This window comes from Grus americana, chromosome Z (assembly GCF_028858705.1).
Source record: "Grus americana isolate bGruAme1 chromosome Z, bGruAme1.mat, whole genome shotgun sequence".
Lineage (NCBI taxonomy): Eukaryota > Metazoa > Chordata > Aves > Gruiformes > Gruidae > Grus > Grus americana.
In genome coordinates, this window is record NC_072891.1 from 27,737,139 (window position 1) to 27,757,450 (window position 20,312).

Below are 20,312 nucleotides of genomic sequence, written 5' to 3' on the forward strand. Positions count from 1 at the left end.
TAAGAAAACTGCAATAACTCCAGATTTGGCAGAAGAACTCGATTTTCTTAAGCCACTATCTTTGGATGTCTAAAACCATCTGTGTAATCAGAACATTGGATCTTCAGTTCTTAGTTGTTAATATTCGTATTCATATTATGCCATTCACCTCCTCAGAGGTACTAACACTCCAACATTCTTACATAAAGAACTGCCACAAACTAATATTCCTCCATAACAGAGAGATTCCTCCTCTCTGAACAGAGCTTGAAGTGGTGGAACAACAAGCTCTATATTTATGGAATGGTAAATCTTTAAGGTATAGATCTAAGTGGTTAAAGGAGTAAATCATCAATTGTTCAGCCATCTGAAAAATTTGATGGGTGCTGTTTCCCAACAAACGTGTGAGCTAGGCATCGTATTAACTAAAATTAAAATTTTGCATGAGTCTTTCCAAGTTCAAGACTTCTCAAGCCATGGATCTCCTGTATCCCACAGTAATCATTTTGTGTCTTAACTTCAGATGTTAAATGATTGCTGTTACCTAATAATATGCAATATATGCAAATCCCCACAATGTATCAGGCTTGTTTTCTATTACTACTCTTCAGACTAGCCCACTCCTCCTGCATTCCCTTTCAGGACAGCTGCAGACGGGCTTCAATCTGCAATTTCATAGTCTGTAGTGCAGATGCTTAATTACACATTTATTTTGAAGCTTTTTGCTCTTCTGCTTAATATATATTTACACACTGTCAAATTGTACTTACTGTTACATTATTAGAATTATTTTTAGCAATCATGGTAATAGGGTTTATCTGTTTAAATACATGAAAGGTATAAAGCTATTTTAAAATGAACGCTGAAGCTCTTCAGACTTGGTATAAAAGTTTGTACAGTGTCTATCACACTGCAGTGATTCTTGAACCTTTGAGTGTGACTTGCAATTGAATAACTTGTATGCTTAGTTCTCTAACAGTAATAATTCCAAAGTGATAAGTCTTTGCATGACAGGCCATTTAGCTTTTGCATATTTTTTTAGCTGCTTAGTGCACAGGACATTCTAGATATCCTTCACAGTCAGTAAAAGAGGACAACTTTATCCCCATAATAACTAAATATATAAATTCGCACTCATTGAGACTAAGGAAGATACTGATTCTCAGTGAGATCAATGAAAAAAAGAAGACAACCTTGTCTCCTCTTCTGAAATTTGCTGAGCAATACAGAAACATTCATGTTTTCATGAAGGGAAGAAAACAAAAAAACATTGTTTCAATTCAAAATAAGTTAAAAAAAATTTTATTAATTTCTAAAAGTCTGTTTCTCTAATATTTACATAGGAAAAAAACCTCAGGGAAATGGTCTGATGTAAAGACTATCAAAAATACAGAGGATAAAATTCATAGCTCAAATCAATCAAATAAAAACAATAAATAGTCCCTCTGCTCCATCCACAGAAAAGAGAAAACAAGCACCTCCTTATGCTACTTTCAAATATACCTACAAAATATCTGATGACATTCAAACTGATACCAATCCAGAAACTTCAAATACATAAAAATCAAGTAAACTGTATCTGGTTCTCAGACAAAATGATCCTGTTCTCAGGCAATACTGATGAAGTGCAACCATGAAAGTCAGGAAAATTGAACTGAAAGCTAAGCTGAGCAAAAGCAAGATCATACACAGTTGACCAGTGTAGATAGGAAAATGAAAGAGCAAATAACTCAACAGTTCTGTGTGCAAACCCACTAATGATCTTCAAGATAACAGAAAAAACATCATCAGCAACAGAAGCAACTCAAAGAATACAGGTTTGTAATAGTATGACACGCATAATTTGATGATTGATTTAACCAAAGGAAAACTATTGTGAGGTAGCCAAGCACTGTACTTCTAAAGAGAAAACTCACAAATACAAAACAAATATAGTCTAGAAAAAGTACAAAATATTAAATGGAAATAATAATAATAGTAATAATAATAATAATAATAACCACCCCCAATATATTTTTCCCATATTTTTTTCCGTTTCAGAAATTTTCCAAATTTTCCAGAGAACTGAACTTGAAAAGGGAAGTAGATGTACAAGCCCACTATGGAACCTCCAAGATAGTTGGAAACTGAAACTAAGTGAATGGGACTTATGGCATACTTAGAAAGCAAAAAGCACCTAATGCAAGACAAATTTTGACAATACAAAATTTTAAGTCAACAAAATTTTAGACCAACAAATATCTACAATGTATTTGTCTTGATTCAACATTGAGACTGAAGTGAAAATGGTCTCATGGTGTGGCTACTTAAACTCATCACTCACCTGTGCTCTTACAAAGGTCTAAGATGAGGCAGGAAGACAATTTTTTTTCTTGGGAGGAAAGGAGAAGTGAAAATGGTTCTGTCCTCTCCATGAAATAAAAAAATACCCACTTTTTTTTTTCCAGGAGAACAACTTGCATGTATTTCTAAATCATGTATCTACTCCAGTTTGTCCACACTAAGGGAAATTCCAGAGATGCAAACTCATAGCTGGACAGGTTTGACCAAAGCTTTTCCAGTGCTATAACAAAAATACCATCCGTGTGAAGGTCAAAGGGTCCCACAACAATCATTTGCACAAATTTCATTCAGATATTGGTTATTTTTTTTGTTGTCGTTTCTTCCGGCATGCTTGTATTAAATTTATGTGCCTAATATGTTTACCTTTGATTTGTTTCCTGTATCTCAGGTGTGAGATTTACAGCCTGAAGTCTTTACGATGTAAGGCTCAATTCCATTCCAACAGGAAAAAAAATTGTCATTTTGCTTCCGTGTTTCCTCTCATTGGACTAATGAGACTAATTCTGGTTTATGTATTAAGTGCAGAACAAGGTGGTTTAGCTATGGACCTTTATTACATTATCTGTTAATTTTGGAAAACATATTTTCTTGCTTTAAGACCATGTATGCTATTGACTCTCCTTACAATTCTAGGGATCATAGAATTACAGAATCATAGAATGGTTTGGGTTGGAAGGGACCTCAAAGATCATCTAGTTCCAACCCCCCTGCCATGGGCAGAGACACCCTCCGCTAGACCACATTGCCCAAAGCCTCATCCAGCCTGGCCTTGAACACTTCCAGGGATGGGGCCTCCACAACCTCTCTGGGCAACCTGTTCCAGTGCCTCACCACCCTCACAGGAAAGAATTTCCTTCTAACTTCTAATCTAAATCGACCCTCCTTCAGCTTAAACCCGTTACCCCTTGTCCTGTCACTACACTCCCTGATAAACAGTCCCTCCCCAGCTTTTCTGTAGGCCCCTTCAGGGACTGGTAAGCCGCAATTAGATCTCCCTGGAGCCTTCTTTTCTCCAGGCTGAACAACCCCAACTCTCTCAGCCTGTCCTCATAGGAGAGGTGCTCCAGCCCTCTGATCAGCTTTGTGTTCATCTTATGTCTAAAATTTACACAAGCAGGTGTGCTGATATGGTTTTTTTTGCTAATGAAATAATACTCTGTTTTAACAGAGGAGTTTCCTGTGTACTCAGATATTATTTTAATTGAAACACTGGAATAACAAAAGGAATAACTGTTCCTGCTTTTCCTCAGATTCAAATTAGATAAATTAATAAATGCATAGAAGAAGCTCAGTAACTACAGAGATTGTCACAGGTAATAGATTACTTGTTAGGATGGGGAATTTTCTTCACAGCTGTATTTTCTGATAAGGTAGCAAAATAGAAAATATGGTAAACCAGGACCTTTGCAGTACATTTTCATCATCACTTCTGCTTAAGAACATTATCATGTCAATAACTAAGTTTTTAAAAAATGTGCCATCTACTACCAGATGCTAGCATAATTTTTATTTATTCCATAACAGATTTCTCAGAATAAAAAATTGATCAGAGTTATTCCATTTTCTTCATTAGAATCACTTACAAACTGAATACTGGTAGTGATTATTGCAGCAAACAGCAGCCCACTGCTATTTCATACTGCTGTTGCTTGGCTAGCTAAATCAACAGTGCATTATAGAGAAAAAGACCAAAGCACTGCTGCCTTGATACTCACAACAGAAATAATCAATCAGCATTCAAATTTAGAAACACAGGGCTGTAAGAACCAGCCGATATGTGGTATTTTTCTTTCCATATAAACATTTTTACAATACGGTAGTTTCCAATATGCAATATATAGCTTTATATAACTTTATCAAAAACTCAGATAATCCCAGGTGATGATGTGAAGCTGTTGACAGATTCCCTAGGTGCTATCACTGAATGTACTCTTTTCACACTGTCTTCTCCTTTGATCCAACAGTTCCCTCTGACATTAGCGAGAAAATCCTAACAGACAAGCTTTGGATAAAACACACCTAGTTAAGCTGTTCTAATACCCCTAATTCTTATTTTCTTCCACTGCAACTGTGGAGGTTCCTCTGAATTTTTCTGTTCTCAGATTTAGATGCTAAATTCAATGCACACTTTGCCCATCTCTGAATTGACCCTGTCATGCTAGAAATTGCTGTGACTTTGCAATTTGAAATGTACTTCCATGGCAATCCTGAGAATCAGAATGATTATAAATGTTGCATATGATTGAACAGTGCATAGCACTGTGCAATGTGCTAGGATTAATTAAATTTCAAAGCAAAACAATGTATTTCACTAAAGCTTTAAATTGCCCATGCAGTCATCTACATTAATCATCTCATTTCATATCAAAACTGTTCATTTTGGCTACATGTTTTATTGCCTGAATGTTAATTTCTTATTTGCATGGTCCTGCTTCTGACTCAAAACAGAGCAGAGTCCATAAATTACACTAATTTTTAATTAGTGCTGAATTAAAACAAAAAGCCCAAGTATATACACCTACATTAATAACAGATGCATCCAACTCAGCAAATCAAAGCACGTGATACTAAGAACTAATTAATAAAACTATGCTCCTAGTGAAGGTATCTGTGCAATATGAAAGCTAACAGTTGATTATTTCTTCAGTGTTTAATCAGCCATTAACTCTCTTTACTGTAACTATATTCCAGTACTGTGTTAACGTCTTTCCTTGTAAATGGGAGGAAATAACTTTTTTTAATTTTGTTTTATCAATATAGTGGCTGTTACAACCTTTGTTCCAATGAAGCAAAAGGGTAGGGGAAGAAAAATGATACTAAAAATACCCAAACCAAACAAAACCAAAGAAACCAAAGACCTTCCACTGGTTTCAGAAAAAAATATTGAATTAGGCCTAACATCATCAGGAACAGATTACCAGAATTAGTAAGCGTCTGAAACTCACACGTGTCCCAAAGCGCCTGACAAGAGACCTGGTCTACCTCACCTAGCACACAACAGCATACGAGTGAAAAAGGAAACTTCTGCTGCCAGTGGTCCCACATCTTCCTTCTGCTTTCCCATTTAGAGTCAATGAAATACATTAACTAATCCAATGTCAGAACGAAGAATAGCAGATCAGAATAATCCTCTGATTGGTGCCAATACACCTGCAGGTGCTAGTGATGCTAAACAGGCTTTTTAATTAAGTGTTTACAATAGGGCCATAAGGCACTGTTATAATATCTAAATGGAAAATTGTTTAGATGACTGTATCTATCAGTTCATGATCCTTGTTTAGTAAGACTTGCTAGTGGCAACTTCAGAACCAACCTTGAAAATTGCCCTGAATTCTAGCGGATTAGGAAAATACTTGTGCTCTGTGAAAATTAGCAGGTCTGACAAATGCCAAACAAAAGCAATACATGCACAATAGAGTCATGTATCATATGGGTTATATTCATCCATACTCCCTCAACTTCGTATGAGGCTCTCCACTGCTAACCCGTATACAGCACATAATTTTAGTCCAGCTAACATGACATGAAGAAATTTGCAAATGGGCCACATTTGCCTATCCTTGAGAATGTAGACTTTTTTAACACTACAGATGTAAAGCCATTGTCACTTTACACCATTTTCTTAATTTTCCTACTTTACATTACTCTCCCAACTTTCCACAATCCTCCAAAATAGTCAGATAAAAACATCTGTCTGCCTGATAAAAAGGTTTCTGTGAGTCTTTGATGACACTTTGTCCACCACATATTTGTCCTGAGAAAAGCTTTCTTGTTAAGAAAAGCCAGAGTAACTTGACATATGTAATGTGTCATCAGAACCTCTTGGTTTTATTTCCACTAGCTGGAATGAAGACTTGTAGATGGTGTGTAAAAGGGTCATTGGTTTAATAGAGCCAGGGAAAAACATTTTACAGTTAGTGGTAGGGAAGTACCCATCTAGAAGTCTGAGTAGTAAGTAGAGTTGGCCTGGGTAAAAAATCTGAGATTCTTCAATGAAAAAAAATATGGACAGAACTTCCCTAAGTCACCCACAATTCCAGTCACATAATAAATCTGCAAGTAATTTCTCCCAGACTCCTGTGGCCTGTGAGTTTGTTGTAGTAGAAGAAACTGCAAAACCCTATATTTGTATCATATCCTCCTATCAAACCTTCCCATTCTGTATAGGGCCAAAAAAGTGTTGAAAAATGGGTAAGAATAAATGAAAAGATAAATATTATTGTAAATGTCAGTAAATGACAGTGCCCTGGACAAACTATTAACTATCACTATAGCTGTTGTTAAACAAGTTTTTCCATTAATATTTTAAAAAATTTACATATGTAATGTTCATGTATCTATTCTAGCAGTAACTCAGTATTATTCCTTCATTTCCTTCATTATATACCTGTACAGTACAGTGACTTTGATTTTGCATCAGCTATGAAAGTAATGATATTCCATACATTTGAAACAATACCAAACTGGTATTTCAAACAAGGGAACCAGGTGTGTACAGTGAGAATAGATCCCCACAAGGATCCCCATCACAAGGAAAGAATTACATCTGCATTAAAATGCAGTCAGAGTAGATTGAAAAATTAATTGTGTTCCATACTTTTAAGCACTGAGATTCCCTTAATCAAGCCAAAGGTCTGGAATAAGTGGCTATTTCAAACCATATCCATCACAATATACAATTTGTTTCCAATTCTTCAAAATACTGATAGTATAAGATAAAATGACAAGTCAAGCTTTGAAAGGTTCTAAAATCCTTCATTGATTAAATCCATGGATAAAATGCATAAGAAGAAATTTACTCAGCTGTTATAAAGAGCCATTAAATTATGTTCATTCTATGTCTTAATGAAGTTCATTAACACTTTCTCTGTGAAAATATTTCTTCTTCTTGCCGAGGAGCTCATACATCCTCTCTTCGATTTCATAGCTCAACATCTGATGCAAGATGCAAAATTCAGAGCTACAAATAGACCGATAACGAAGATCAACATTTCTATAAGCGAAAGCTTGCAAATGATAGCTTAACTGCATTGCAGAATTAGCCAAACAGGAACTTGGGAGAGAGTGCACAAACATATTTAAAATGTTTGGTTTTGTTAAAAAGCTCTATTTGACACCTTGATTTAAGAAGTGATGTATCATCAGCCAGAGATCCCATGGCAGTTGAGAGAGGGAAGGAAAAGTGGAGGTGACAGCCAAATTAAATGTGTGAAATCACCATGGCCCTCAGGCTTTTCCATTGGGAGGCATTTCCTTCTTTTGGCCACTTTTGTAAGAGTATAAATTTACGTGACATAAATGGTAAAATCACTGATCTGTTATAGGATAGACAGAGTCAGAAAATAACCTGCAGTGCATAAAAAAGCAGCCCAGTGATTTTTAACTATTTTAGACACAATCAATCTCCAAGGCAGAGATTTGGAGATAATTACAAGTGCATAATTATTTAGCTTTATTTTTGTGTGCAAATAAACAGCAGAGGCATATTTGCACATGGTGGTAATACATGTTTGAAACTGATTAAATGTACATGTATCTTACTGGCTACCCGTATAATCTTCACATATGTTATCCTAATTGCAGGTATTATTTTTCATCATTTAAATAAAAGTGAGTTTCCAAGTATGCACTATACTCATTGAATTCAACTGAAACAAGCATAGCTTAAATCTTGAAAAAATGTTATATTCTGGCAAAAAATATTTTGCCCAAAAAGTGACCTACTAGTTTGTTAGCTGTACCTACACTCATTGATCTCTGACATTATTCCAAGGTATACAAGTGTAGTTAGGTCTATTTAACTAAAAAAAGTCATAAGTATCACATTACTTATAGACCTCTCAAAAAATAAGTTGATTAAAACAGAGTTTGGCTGTGCTGAAAATGCATCAAACACCAAGGCTCTCAGCTATGAACTGCAATGCAGTCATTTCGTGTTGTCTTGTGTGAAGCGTGTTGCTCAGGTTAAAAACTGCATGACTGAAACTGTGTATTGAGCCAGTGAAATATTGTATTTAACCCCATGCTAAATGGTGAACCTCTTAAATGTGAAGGTGACCATGTAAGTTAATGGTGTCTGATAACTCGTATTCCTCAGTAAAGCTGCATGCAAGAACACCACGAAAGAGGAAAAATATTTGGCATGGTGGTATTGTTCGCCCTGTTAGCACCGACTTCAGTAAGGTGGTTTGGGAACAACATCATCCTCAGAAAATGAGGGCAGCTGTGACCCAACTTAAATACTGCAACAGCGCAGAGGGCTGAATACACTGCATTTCATTTATGATTCAAATCTATGCTCCCAGTTCCTGTCTTGTGACAAGACCATGATATTCCATATGATATGAGTTTAGTCCAATTCATAACAGACAAAAATTACATTGCATACTCTCTCCACTGTCCCTTTTTTCCCCTCAGAAAAGAAAAACATAACCACCATCTCTATTGGTCCACATAATGTAGATGCTTAGAATGGGTAAGTATCTGCCTCTTTAATTGTTCTCCCTCAAGTAATTGTGTTTGGAAGGCAAGCTGAAAAAGCACTGCAGTAGGAGTACCTTAATAATATCGTTGCGACAGAACTGAACTGTACCAAAGGTGAACAGCATGCATGATAGCATTTGTATTCCTGATATCTCCTGCCAAAGAAATAAGACATTAATCCTACAGAGCAGTTTACACCTTGCTCTGAAATATTTAGCGCACATTTAAATGACTGCAGCTCTATTTCTAAATCTTTTTATCGCTGCTAAAGATTTATTATTACTATTAACTGTAAGTGCAATGGACTCTCACTTTTATTTCAGTGAGATTCCTCACACTCAAAGGTCTGTTACGGTTTTAGTAAGTGTTCTTAACCTAGATGCATTTCTTGTGAATACAGTAATTCTCAGACCCATATGTAAGTACGTAACATTTTGACATCTGTGCTTCCTTCAATAAAGTTTATACCATGGCCAACAGCCCACATTAAAAAATTATTTCTGAATCTCTTCTTCTATCCCTGAAGTCTAAAATCCTTTCCAAAAAAAAAAAAAAAAAAAGAACTTCAACATGTTTTCCATAATAAAAATATGGATCTTCCCCTGGAATTTCAACTCTATAGGAGCACATCTACTAGCTGCACATAACCGTAAAATACAGAGTAGCAGAGCCTGGTTTGCCTTTATTTTATGTCACTTGTGTTCTACTGTGTCATCACAAATCTGGTACCCTGCTAATAACTGGAATATCACCAGAGGACTCACTTTCTCCTACTGCGTTCTATGCAGGAACATGCAATAGATCTTCACCTGTATCTAATAATCTATAGTAATATTTAACAATAAAAGAGAACATTGCTATACATAGATGCCTACTTATAGCAGCAGAAGAAATTTTACTTACTGCTGTGTATGGACGGTTTTGTGGCAATCTATTAAAATTCAAACCTATTAACAAGTAAATTAGTGTCAAATATGTATTTTACTGTTCAAGTGTTCTCCATGATAGTATATGGAGGAACCGTGCTGTCAAAACTCACTATCACTGGAATTGAGTAGATAAGAGAAAACCACAAGGCTTGCAGTAGATTTTGTTTTGAAATGAAGTCTTAAATGTTTGAATTTTAAGAAGAAAAGTAAAATAGAAAATCAGCTGCTCAGTATTATATTCCCCCAGTTTTCAGTCTGACTTCCGGACTTGGCCCTGAGGATAGAGTTTCAGTTAAGCCCCAAGTGTTACACAATCTAGCATAAATGAGGCTACTTAAAAACAGTTTTAATGAATTCACAAACAAGAGTAATCTTAATTGATCATTAAGATCAATGCATTTAGTTTTCATAGCCTTTTTTCAAGCTTTAAAGGTACATTTATTTACAATTGGCAAAACCAAAAACCTTGTGATAAAATGTTTACTTAACCATCAATTAGCAAAGACAAAATCTTTAGCTTCCATATTAAATCATAGTCCTCAAAAAAAGATTAGCAATCCCAAGAAAGCTCCTCCTACCCTCCAAACCACGACATCTCTAGGTATCTGGCCTACACAGAGAATTTATAGCTACTTAATAGGTGGGAAAACAAAAGAATATCACAAGCACTGAATATCAAAGAAAACTCAACCTAAAATTTTGCTTAAGATTGCGTTAGTTTGAATATTCACAAAAGGGAAAACACAGTCTGAAAATAAACATTTTATTCCAGATTTGTCCATATATTTATGTCTCTAAGGATGTACGCAAGGTGTCTAGTGATATAGTGAGGTGCCTAGACACACTGGAGAATCCCACTAGGCATGTAGATGCCTGAATATTTGCAAAATGGTCCTGTCAGACTCAGGCCCTGCAGACCTTTATTCACTGTCATTTTGTTACATGCTCCCAGATTTCTGCCAGATCCGGAGACAACCCATAGAGGCCCAGGAGCAGAACAAGTAACTCAAGCTATATGTATGATCTTGCCCAAATGAATTTAGACCACAGTCTGTGTTTGAACCAGCAAGCCTGTGTACAATCTATGAGTTCACATTCTTTCCTTTGAAAGTTTAGTCACGTGTTAAAAGTGCAATATCTATTTTAGGTATAAGAAGCTGGAAATGGTGTACATTTACAGACAGTTATTTTTTAATTTATGAAATGAGAAAAACTTGGGTTGGGAGGGACCTTTGGAGGGCTCTAGTCTGAACTAAAAGCAGGGTTACCTTCAGAGCTAGATCACGTTGCTCCAGGCCTTCTTCAGTCAACTTTTGAAAATCTCCAGAAGATCCCACAGCTTCTCTGTGCAATGTCTCCCAGTGGTTGACCACCTCACTGTGAACTTTCTTCATTGTTTGAGAAAAATTTGACTCCACCTTCTCTGCAGTCCTCTTCAATTACATTGCCAAATAGTACAGACAGATCCCTGCTTAGATCTTTTTTCTCCAAGCTACACAAGACCCGTTCCTTTTGCTTCTTCTTTATATGCCATATATGCCCACCGTCTAACCACCTTACTGGTCCTTTACTGGATTTGCCCTGATTTGTTACTCTCTTCTTTCAGGTGGCTCCACAACAGGACAGAGAATCACACACGCAGCCTTACTGTGTTGAGAAAGGAAAATAATCACTTCCCTCTACTTACTGGCCACTCTTGCCGATGCAGACCAGAAGGTGGTTAGCCTTCATTACTGTAAGGTATTGCTGACTCATGTTCAACTTGTTTCCTACTAGGAGCCCTAGATCCTCTTCTGCAGAGCTGTGTGCTAACTAGCAGGTCAGTGTCTAGTCTACACCAGGGATTTGGGTCATTCTGTCCTAGGTGAAGAACTTTATATTTGTCATTGATATGTTTCATGGAAGGTATTTGTTGAATATAAAGTTGTTGCAAAAGTTCAGTGCAAAACCAGATTGAAATGAAGGAACATCTGACAAGCCACCAAGTAAGAATATCTTTTACATATAAACATCATTTCTGGTGTTGTTACTGTACTATATATGAATCCTTATCAAGGACTTGGATAACACATTGCTTAACACAATGGTAAGTAACACAGAACAAAAAACCCCACTATTCATGCTCAAGAGATCATTCAACCTGAACTTCATACAGAGGATAATATATGGATTCAAAACAGCCCAGGGAGACTGCAAGGAAGCAATGAGGATCCATTGGCCTCTGGAAAGGATGGCAGTCAGAGCATATGAGTAACTAACGAGTTGTCAGGTTTTGTTGGCATAAATGCAAAACCAAGTTAAAGAAAACAATCACTTAATCCTGGGACCTTTATATGACTTTTTTTTTCTATTGCTGAGGTGATAAAGTACAATAAAGGGACCGAGGTATCTGTCTGAAAAATGCGCCAACTGGTGCCACAAAGACTGGCGTCATAGACCAGTCATGCAGGAGTCAACCTTTATCTGCTGCTAGCAATGGTGACAGCAGTGCAGCTGTCAAGAGTCTTGCACATGAAGGTGAGCTCTTACAGGTCCCATGGGAGAATCAGTGAGAAGATGGTCAGCAGTGGCATGGCATCTTGAACAGATGTCTCTGGGAAAGGCTAGCTTTGCCTAGTTTAGGGAAAATAATGTTTCATTATTTCAGATGCAGAGATGCTGAGGAAAGAAAAGGCCATAATTTAAGTTTTATGGAAAAATAAACAAACAAACCCCCAAACAAACTATAAAACTTAAGAACAATCTTCAAGCAAGACATAGAAAAAAAGTTATGTAGAAAAGTACAACCAAATCAGAGCCCAGAGAATTAACCTAAAATCAGCCCAGTTCTGAGCTACATGTAAAACCAAAGAGATAACATGCAAGCAGGAAAAGAGTTAAAATAATGTCTTTAGGCCTGAGCCTACAACCTTTCTCATAAAAGTACAGTCTTGCCTCATTGGTGCCAGAACCCAAGAGGTCAACATGGATTCACATATGTGCAGGAGTTGGCAAGTACAGCCAGGTTATAGAGCAGGGAAAAAAGGCCTTTCCCTCACACTTAGTGACACACCATTATAATCCTGGAAGAGTTTAAGCAAGTCGACTTCCCTATTTTTAATAAAACAACTGCTTGGAGATGAAAAAAGTGTTATTTTACTATTTAACTCAAAAGGCATTGAGAAACCAGTTCATGATTCTGACCAGCACTTTCATCACGTGACTTTATGGGCTCTGAAATGCTGCTGGTGATCAGTCAACAGTGACCTCAAGCTTATACAAGGGTCAATAGGGAGGGAATCTGGGAAATTGCTCTGATGCAAGTAAATTAAAAAAAAATTGCAACAGGGAGACTCTATGAATATGGTCACATGCTTTTAGTTAGCTTGTGTTCCCTAGTAAATTATCATGGCATGACATACGAGAAATCAGTTTTTACAACTGAGTCAATGAGTGTTTTTTCAATGACAAATTAACAAGTTCTTAGTGTGTGTCTTAACACTCTAGAAAATTGCCTGAAAAATATTGTGTCTGTGTACCAATTCCACCTTTTAACTCCTAGCACTGGTCCCATGACTTTAGTACTCAAACAACATTAAAGCCCTCTGGATTATGGAATTATAATCATGAAAAAAAATATGCCTGTCTGGAAGACTCCAGTTAGGATGTAATTATGATGTGAAGTCACAACGGCAAAATAATTGAAATGCATGGCTGTGAGGGCCTAGCTGTAATCATATAAAAATGCTTTCACTAAGCATTCACTGCCTTGATGAATATTTTGTATAACTGGAATTAGGGTTATGCTGTCTGCAAAGGCTATATATCTACACTAGTTATAAAGAATATGTACATCAGTGTACTGATGAATTGCAGCCTACAATATATTTCTATTTGCAATGGGCAAGTAATATAATTTTTGTGAAATTATTGATAAAACCACCACGTGTTACAATGCCTTCGATATACACACTTGGAAAGAAACTGCTTATCTCTGTTCTTTCCTGCTTTTACATGCTGATCTTTTAGCATAGAATTATTTGTTTGTTAATACCACAACACAGAGACTAATGTTATTAAAAAAGGAAGACACAGGGATATCCATTACAACTTCTATATCTTAGGCATGAGAATACATTGCTTGCACATCTAAGCCTTCCAAAGTTGTTTCCTTATTTTTTTCAGAGTATCATTTACACACACACACACACATATATATGAGGTATTTAACGGCATCTGTACTGAATTTTAGTTAAACATTTACAGAGTCATTCCAATATATCTCAAGACAGCATCACAAGAAGTCTAGTGACAGAGAAATCCTCTACTCTTTTCTTGACATGGATCGGATCTTAACAGGTGGCTGAGAATCCTCCTGCTACTGTGAGGACAAAACTCCCCACTCCCAGTTCCAGGCACCTCCGTAATGCTTACAGCAATTGTTTAAAATAGACTCTATTTTTAGAAAATGCAATGTATTTGCCCCCTAATTTCAACTGTATATAGAGGTGTAACAAAGAAAAAGCATTATGGCTATGTTCTCCACACTCATAACTTGTCAATCAGAGATGTCAGGAGTACTAGAGTGTTCAGAATGTCTCAATTATGAAAAGATCCATTTCCCAGTTTAACCTTCAATGTAAGTGGAAGGAACTGCATATGTGGATCAGTTAGCTACTAAATGTGTAAGCATCATGAAGCTCCCTTTCAATGTTGCATAACCTTGTTCTTTTCCTTAACCCCATACAAACTAATTACAGAGAGATTTGGTTATAACCCTCACAATTATCATATAACCCTTATATTGTTATCATCCTGGAAAACAAAGACAACTTTGACCATTCAATTTGTTGGGAGGGTGCATGTGGTAAAACAAAAAGGGTTTATCAGTAATTAAAAAGTGAGGTTGGGATCATTTTTGTTCTGGCCATAGAGAGGACTTGCAAAAATTGATCAGTTGAGTTTAAAGATGTCTTCAACTGCCAAGTACTGGGTAAAAAACTCACACTAAAAGCAAGTTGGGTGTACACTGCTTTTATGAAATGTATTCTGTGTTATTGTCCGCACTGACACAGTCACTTTTATCTAAAGATACTTTTTGGGTTGTTGTGGTTTCTCTTCTTTCTCTCTACTCTTTGAATTACTTATAGAGCTCCAAATGGCTATAAACAGACATGTTTATGCACCTTCTTTCAGTAGACCTGAAAACTCACAGGTCCAAGCATGACAAATACGATGTTTATAAATTTGTGTAAACAAGCAGTACCAAACAGATTATTTGCATTCAGCCTCTCTACCCATAAAACCTCAGATAATTTAATTTCTTTTATTAGAAGTTTAGTCACTGCACTGTACAAATATGTAGAGTAGTTAATTTCTAACAACAAATGATCAAATGGCAAGAAATGCCTCAAAGGACACAGCGATTTGAGAACCCAGTTCCTGTTTCCACTCACGATCCTCTGACACAGAATCTTAAAGATATAAATGAGGTTGACTATGGTTCACTTTACTGAAACCAATAGAGTCGAACTGCTAGTATCAATATGTCAGGAATCCAATCTGTCATGGGCTTAATGGTCTACCAAGAAAGCTTCTGTGCTATCTAAATAGTGCAAATAGCCTTGTGCTATTTAAAATTCTGAATCTAATTGTGATGCAGTTGGTATCTTAGGGTCCTTCTAATTGAAGGAATACAGGAAAGCGAAGGAATAAAATTAGGAAACTGAGCTAAGTTAAAATAAGACTGTTGCAACAGAACCATGCACAGTAAAAATGCAGGGAACGTCTTGCTAGAAGACAAAGGTTCTTAAATATTTTATGAGCAGCTCTCCTTTGCTGTAATAGCCTGGGTCCTTCAGGCCCAAGCAGCTTATCTACACACATATATTCCATTTTCTGCCACATCCCAAGCCCCCATGTTCCTACCTCCCCTCTTCCTCTAGGACCCATTTCTACACCCTTTCTCCTCAGCCCTGCCCCCTGAGAGCCTTGCTTTATCTGCTGCACCCAGGCATGACCAGGGAGGGCAAGCACGGAACTGCTCACAGCGCTGCTGCTCTCACCCAGTCACACAAGGCTGGCTCAGCCTGCCGGCTTGCTGCACCGTGGGACGGAAGAGGCAACAGGATGAGACACAGCCCACTTCTATCAACAGAACGGACACAAAAAGCATAACCCGGGTTCATCTGCAGCCATTTGTCCTGCTGACTTCTGTCCCCCCTCAACTCAAAATAAATATTGTGCTTTCTGGATGGCTAGACAGCAGTCATTGGGATAAAAGGAGTGAAAGACAAAAGGAGGGGGAAAGCTAAACAGCATTTTCCCTGTATTTCCTGCATTTTCCAGATTGCTTTCCACCTCACCCTTGGGAAGGCTCCCATGCAGTGTGACAATGTTGCTGGACAGTTGCATTATCTACTCTTTATTATGCCTGTATAAATCCAGCAGAACTCCAGTACTCCACTGTGGTTTGGTTTCGGGTTTTGTTTGTTTGGTTGGTTGTTGTTGTTGTTGTTGTCTTAAAATTAGTTCATCTGGATGTCTACTCTTTTATATAAGAACAAAATGTATCCTTCTCCTTTTAAGTTTTATGGTGTAGTCTTCCACTTCAGTAATTTATTTATGCTTACTGACTGATAAAGACAATAATTATCTAAAAAATAAAATTATAATCTTCATTAAATCCTTATTAGCTGTTAATGCACTTTGTGGATTGCTTATTTATATTCAATACAAACATATTTTTATATAGCCATTGATGTTGACAAATATATATTTAGGCGTACTGTAAGCCACACTTGTAATAGCACAAAGACAGAGCAAAGACTTTACTCACCCAGCCATCCTGATCCAGAATTGGGTATACACATATCTGTTTCAGCACTGGGCAACACAAATCCAACTACAAAGACTTCAACCCCATCAGCCATTAGAGCCATTCCCAACACAAAGAAGAGGGCCCATTGGAAACGACCGTGGCCGCATTCTTGTATTATCAATTCGTACTGCTGTGCTAGCTCTTCTTCATCAGCTTTCCTCTCTGTTTCCAGTTCATGACGATCCTTATATTCATCACGCATAGGCTGACCTAAGGCCACTATGCCATCCTTGCCCTGCCCTATGTTGGGGATTCCCTGATACTCCCCTTCATAAATTTCATCATCTTCATCATGCCCTTCAGTTGCTTCACTTGAACCTTCATCATCATTAGCTTCTACACCATAATTTCCTCCTTGGACATAGTAATCATCGTCATCTTCCTCATCCTGGAATCGGTTGTAGGACCTCTGTGTGTAGCCATCCTGAGCTTTGTCAACAGCTTTATTCACTTTTTTCACTGCTTGCCTCTTCATCTCTTTGGCAATATCTTTTGCCCCTTTCACGAATGAAGTCCTGTCTTTGTATGTTTCTTCCATCTTGTATCAAAGAAAGGTTGCTGCAGAGGGACCTGCTGAATACTGTTTAAAATACCTATGGCGTGTTGAACATCAGTAGAAAAAGCCCAAGTACATGGGAAGCTGTAATATTCAACCTGCAAAATACGAGAGAAAAAAGCTTATAGTTTGCTCCTTAGTACTGATACAGTACCATACCAATCTTCATTTAAGCACTGGACACCACAGTTCAGGACTTCAAATATACAAACCCGGATTTTCTTCAGAGATGCAAACATCCCAGGTTACAAGGAAAATACTCTGAAGAGAGATGGTTTTCAGAATGAAATTTATTATGGTCTAGTCTTTCAATGGTTTTATTCTGGAAGAAAACAAGCAATTCCATGCATCATACATCACATTGACTCTGCAGTGTCCTTCCCCATTTGAACTCCCTGCTGTGTAATAAAAGGCTACAAATACTAGCTATTCTCTCAGTGATTTACCATCAAATATCTGTCCTCTGTCCAGCCTCCCACTTACACAAATCTTGTAGGGAGTTACTATTCCTGATATCTGTACCAGTCTCTCAAAGCTGACTGAACTTGGCCGATGCATTCACAGTGCATTCACACTGAGCCTTAGCAATATGTAGTCCCACCCTAATAAAATCAGCACAGGGAGCTAGATGGGTGGGAGTGGTGGCACTTTCACACTTTGGAGATTTCCAATACCTAAACCATGAACAGACACATCCCTCTCTCCCCTGTCCATAGTGACAGTAGAGGCAGCCTGGAGCAACCGTATATCATCAGGTAGTTCACCCCAGTGAGTTAATCTGGCATGAGGTCACACCAATCTAGCTGCATGAAACTACCAAAACATTTTGTCCCAATCTCCCTCCCTGCTCCCCTGCTGTACCTTTCCATATCTTTATTTATGCAGCCCCGGGATCACAAATGCAGACACAATGAGCCAAGAGGAACTTGCTTATTTGACCAAAGAATAACCATAACTATTCTCTTCTTTTCTGGCCAATTTTCAGGCAATGTGCTCATCACACATCTGCATAATGACTAGGGGTAGCAGAAAGAAATGGCAGCAGCACGCAAGCAGAGGGAGGGAAGAAATGCGGGAGCCTTCTTTGGCAGCAGTCCGTACTTAGAACCACTGAAATCAATTACAAAACTGCCCCATTACTCATGTGTCTAAAGTTAAGTGGTGGTGCATCTGGGCACTGCAACGGGATTGCAGAAGCCTCACCTCTGGCAGTAAGCAGGCTAAAATTTCTGTAGCTGTGTTTCTGAGAAAACACTGTCTGCTTTCAGCTTGGGGAAAAGGTTATTTTTAAACATGAATGTTTTAATGATCTATTTTCCAGCATAACCTCGGAAAAAGCTGCAGTAGTACAACTAAGGAGGCAGTGAGATGTAATGCAGGAGTAAGAATAAATGGCTGGAAATTTCGGAGGCAAATCCTATTCCCCTTGCTAAAGTAGGGTGAACTGCCCCCTGAGCTCCATGGGAGAAGACCAGGGTAGTGCTTTCAGAAGCTGTCCTTTGCTCATTTAGTTGTAAACAGTGTCCCCAGAAGTACATTCTAGACATCAATTTTAAGACTGATACTGCTTTGAGGGATAGAAAGAATTACAGACTGCATTAGATAAACTAAGGACATGATGTACTTCTGATAAAAGAAAACCAACCCTAAAATGACACAGACATGCAGGTAATATGACTTAAGAAACTAAAAGATATTTCCCTAGCTTTTTTTATAATGACTATAGAAATTCATTTATAGTGGAAAATGTCTTTATTTTTAGTCCCTTCCTCTAGATTAATGTCAGACACTGAATGTTTCTCAAAGAAATCAGATGCGATGGCACTATTCAACTATTCAATGCAAAGTGAAGCATTTACTGGAAGAGAAATGCAGCCTTAAAAAAAGCAGGATGTAATATTTATGACTGAAAACTGTAGCCTGATTTTAGGTACGTGATGATCCTTCTAAGTAGGTCATCCTGGTGAATCTTTTATGCTAAGGCAGTTTCTGTAATTACAACTTTTCAGTTTTCAAGGCGCTCCTTAGAAGTTACTCTTTGTGTACTGATCCTTACTGTTACCTGTGTGTAACTGCAGTATCTACCAGCTGTTATTGAACATTCAATGAGTAAAAACACTCACTGGGTCTGCTGTAGCTTTCTACAAATTCTTCCAAGTACTTCATGAACTGCTACCAGGTACTCTTCTGAGGGTTAATGATTACAAGGTGTTCCTAGATTTTTACCATTTTAGATTATACATCCACCCTATTTAACCTAAACTCTGAATTCCTCTAATGCTTAGATTACTGGGTTTTTTTCCCAGCAAGTACAGTCTTCTTTTAGAGGATTTTTAATTGTTGAGGTCCATTTAACTGTAGGGTATGACTATGGAGGGAAGACAGCAGGAGTTCAGGAACACTGACTGAACATAAAGTCTAAATGCCAACACTAGCAAACCTGTGCTTTGCACTCCTATAGTACACCTACCTGATGAGTCCAGCAGGCTCTAAAAACATAAATTTGCAAAAGCAACTGAGTTTACACTGTACTTTGTGATAGACCAGGTATGTCAATAAGGAATTACACCTGTTTAAACTCATTAACAGCATAACTCTGACAGCAAAAACCTGCACATAGACCAAGTCAAATTTCTGTCTGGGCAGACAGAAAGATGTACTGAGTATGAAATCGGAAATTTCTCTTTATCTTGCCTAAGTTTCCTAGCAGCACACCTAATTTGAACACTGTCCTTTTAAACAGCTTTGCTTTCTCAATGAACTGAAATCCCTGCCTTAAGGGTGATAAGTACAAAGAGGAATTATTTACAGCCCATGCATGATAGTTTCCCACCCTTTTAATTATGTTGGACTGATTGACTACAAGTAACTGAAAGTCTGAAAGACTAATGACTACCTGAGTAGCATAAAGCAGCAGAAGCACAGATGAGAGTCTAACCATATACTCCTGTTTGTACCAACTGTCTTACCCAACAAGCCTGTTCACGTTCACTAAACTAAACAACACATTCCTATTCAATTCCTTCAATTAAAAAAAAAATCTCAGGAAAATAATGATTTCATCTGAAATAAAAATACTATTTCAAGAAATACTTACAAATTTTTTCCCCCAAACACTCAAAGATGCATGCACAAAAAAAAATTAAAGTATTTCTTTGCTCTA

At 37.4% G+C, this 20,312-nt stretch overlaps 1 protein-coding gene across 3 annotated transcripts in view; it reads right to left on the reverse strand.

The window, feature by feature from the left end:
- SV2C (synaptic vesicle glycoprotein 2C) overlaps window positions 1-20,312 on the reverse strand; it is a 134,141-nt gene that overhangs the window by 83,638 nt on the left and 30,191 nt on the right. For 2 of the 3 annotated variants that reach the window (XM_054811100.1, XM_054811101.1), the window contains one exon: window positions 16,552-17,247. The exons of the other annotated variant lie outside the window; for it this stretch is intronic. In XM_054811100.1, the coding sequence (XP_054667075.1) occupies window positions 16,552-17,131 (580 nt within the window). In that variant the 5' untranslated portion in view covers window positions 17,132-17,247. The remainder of the gene's footprint in view (window positions 1-16,551; window positions 17,248-20,312) is intronic. 3 annotated transcript variants of the gene reach the window in all.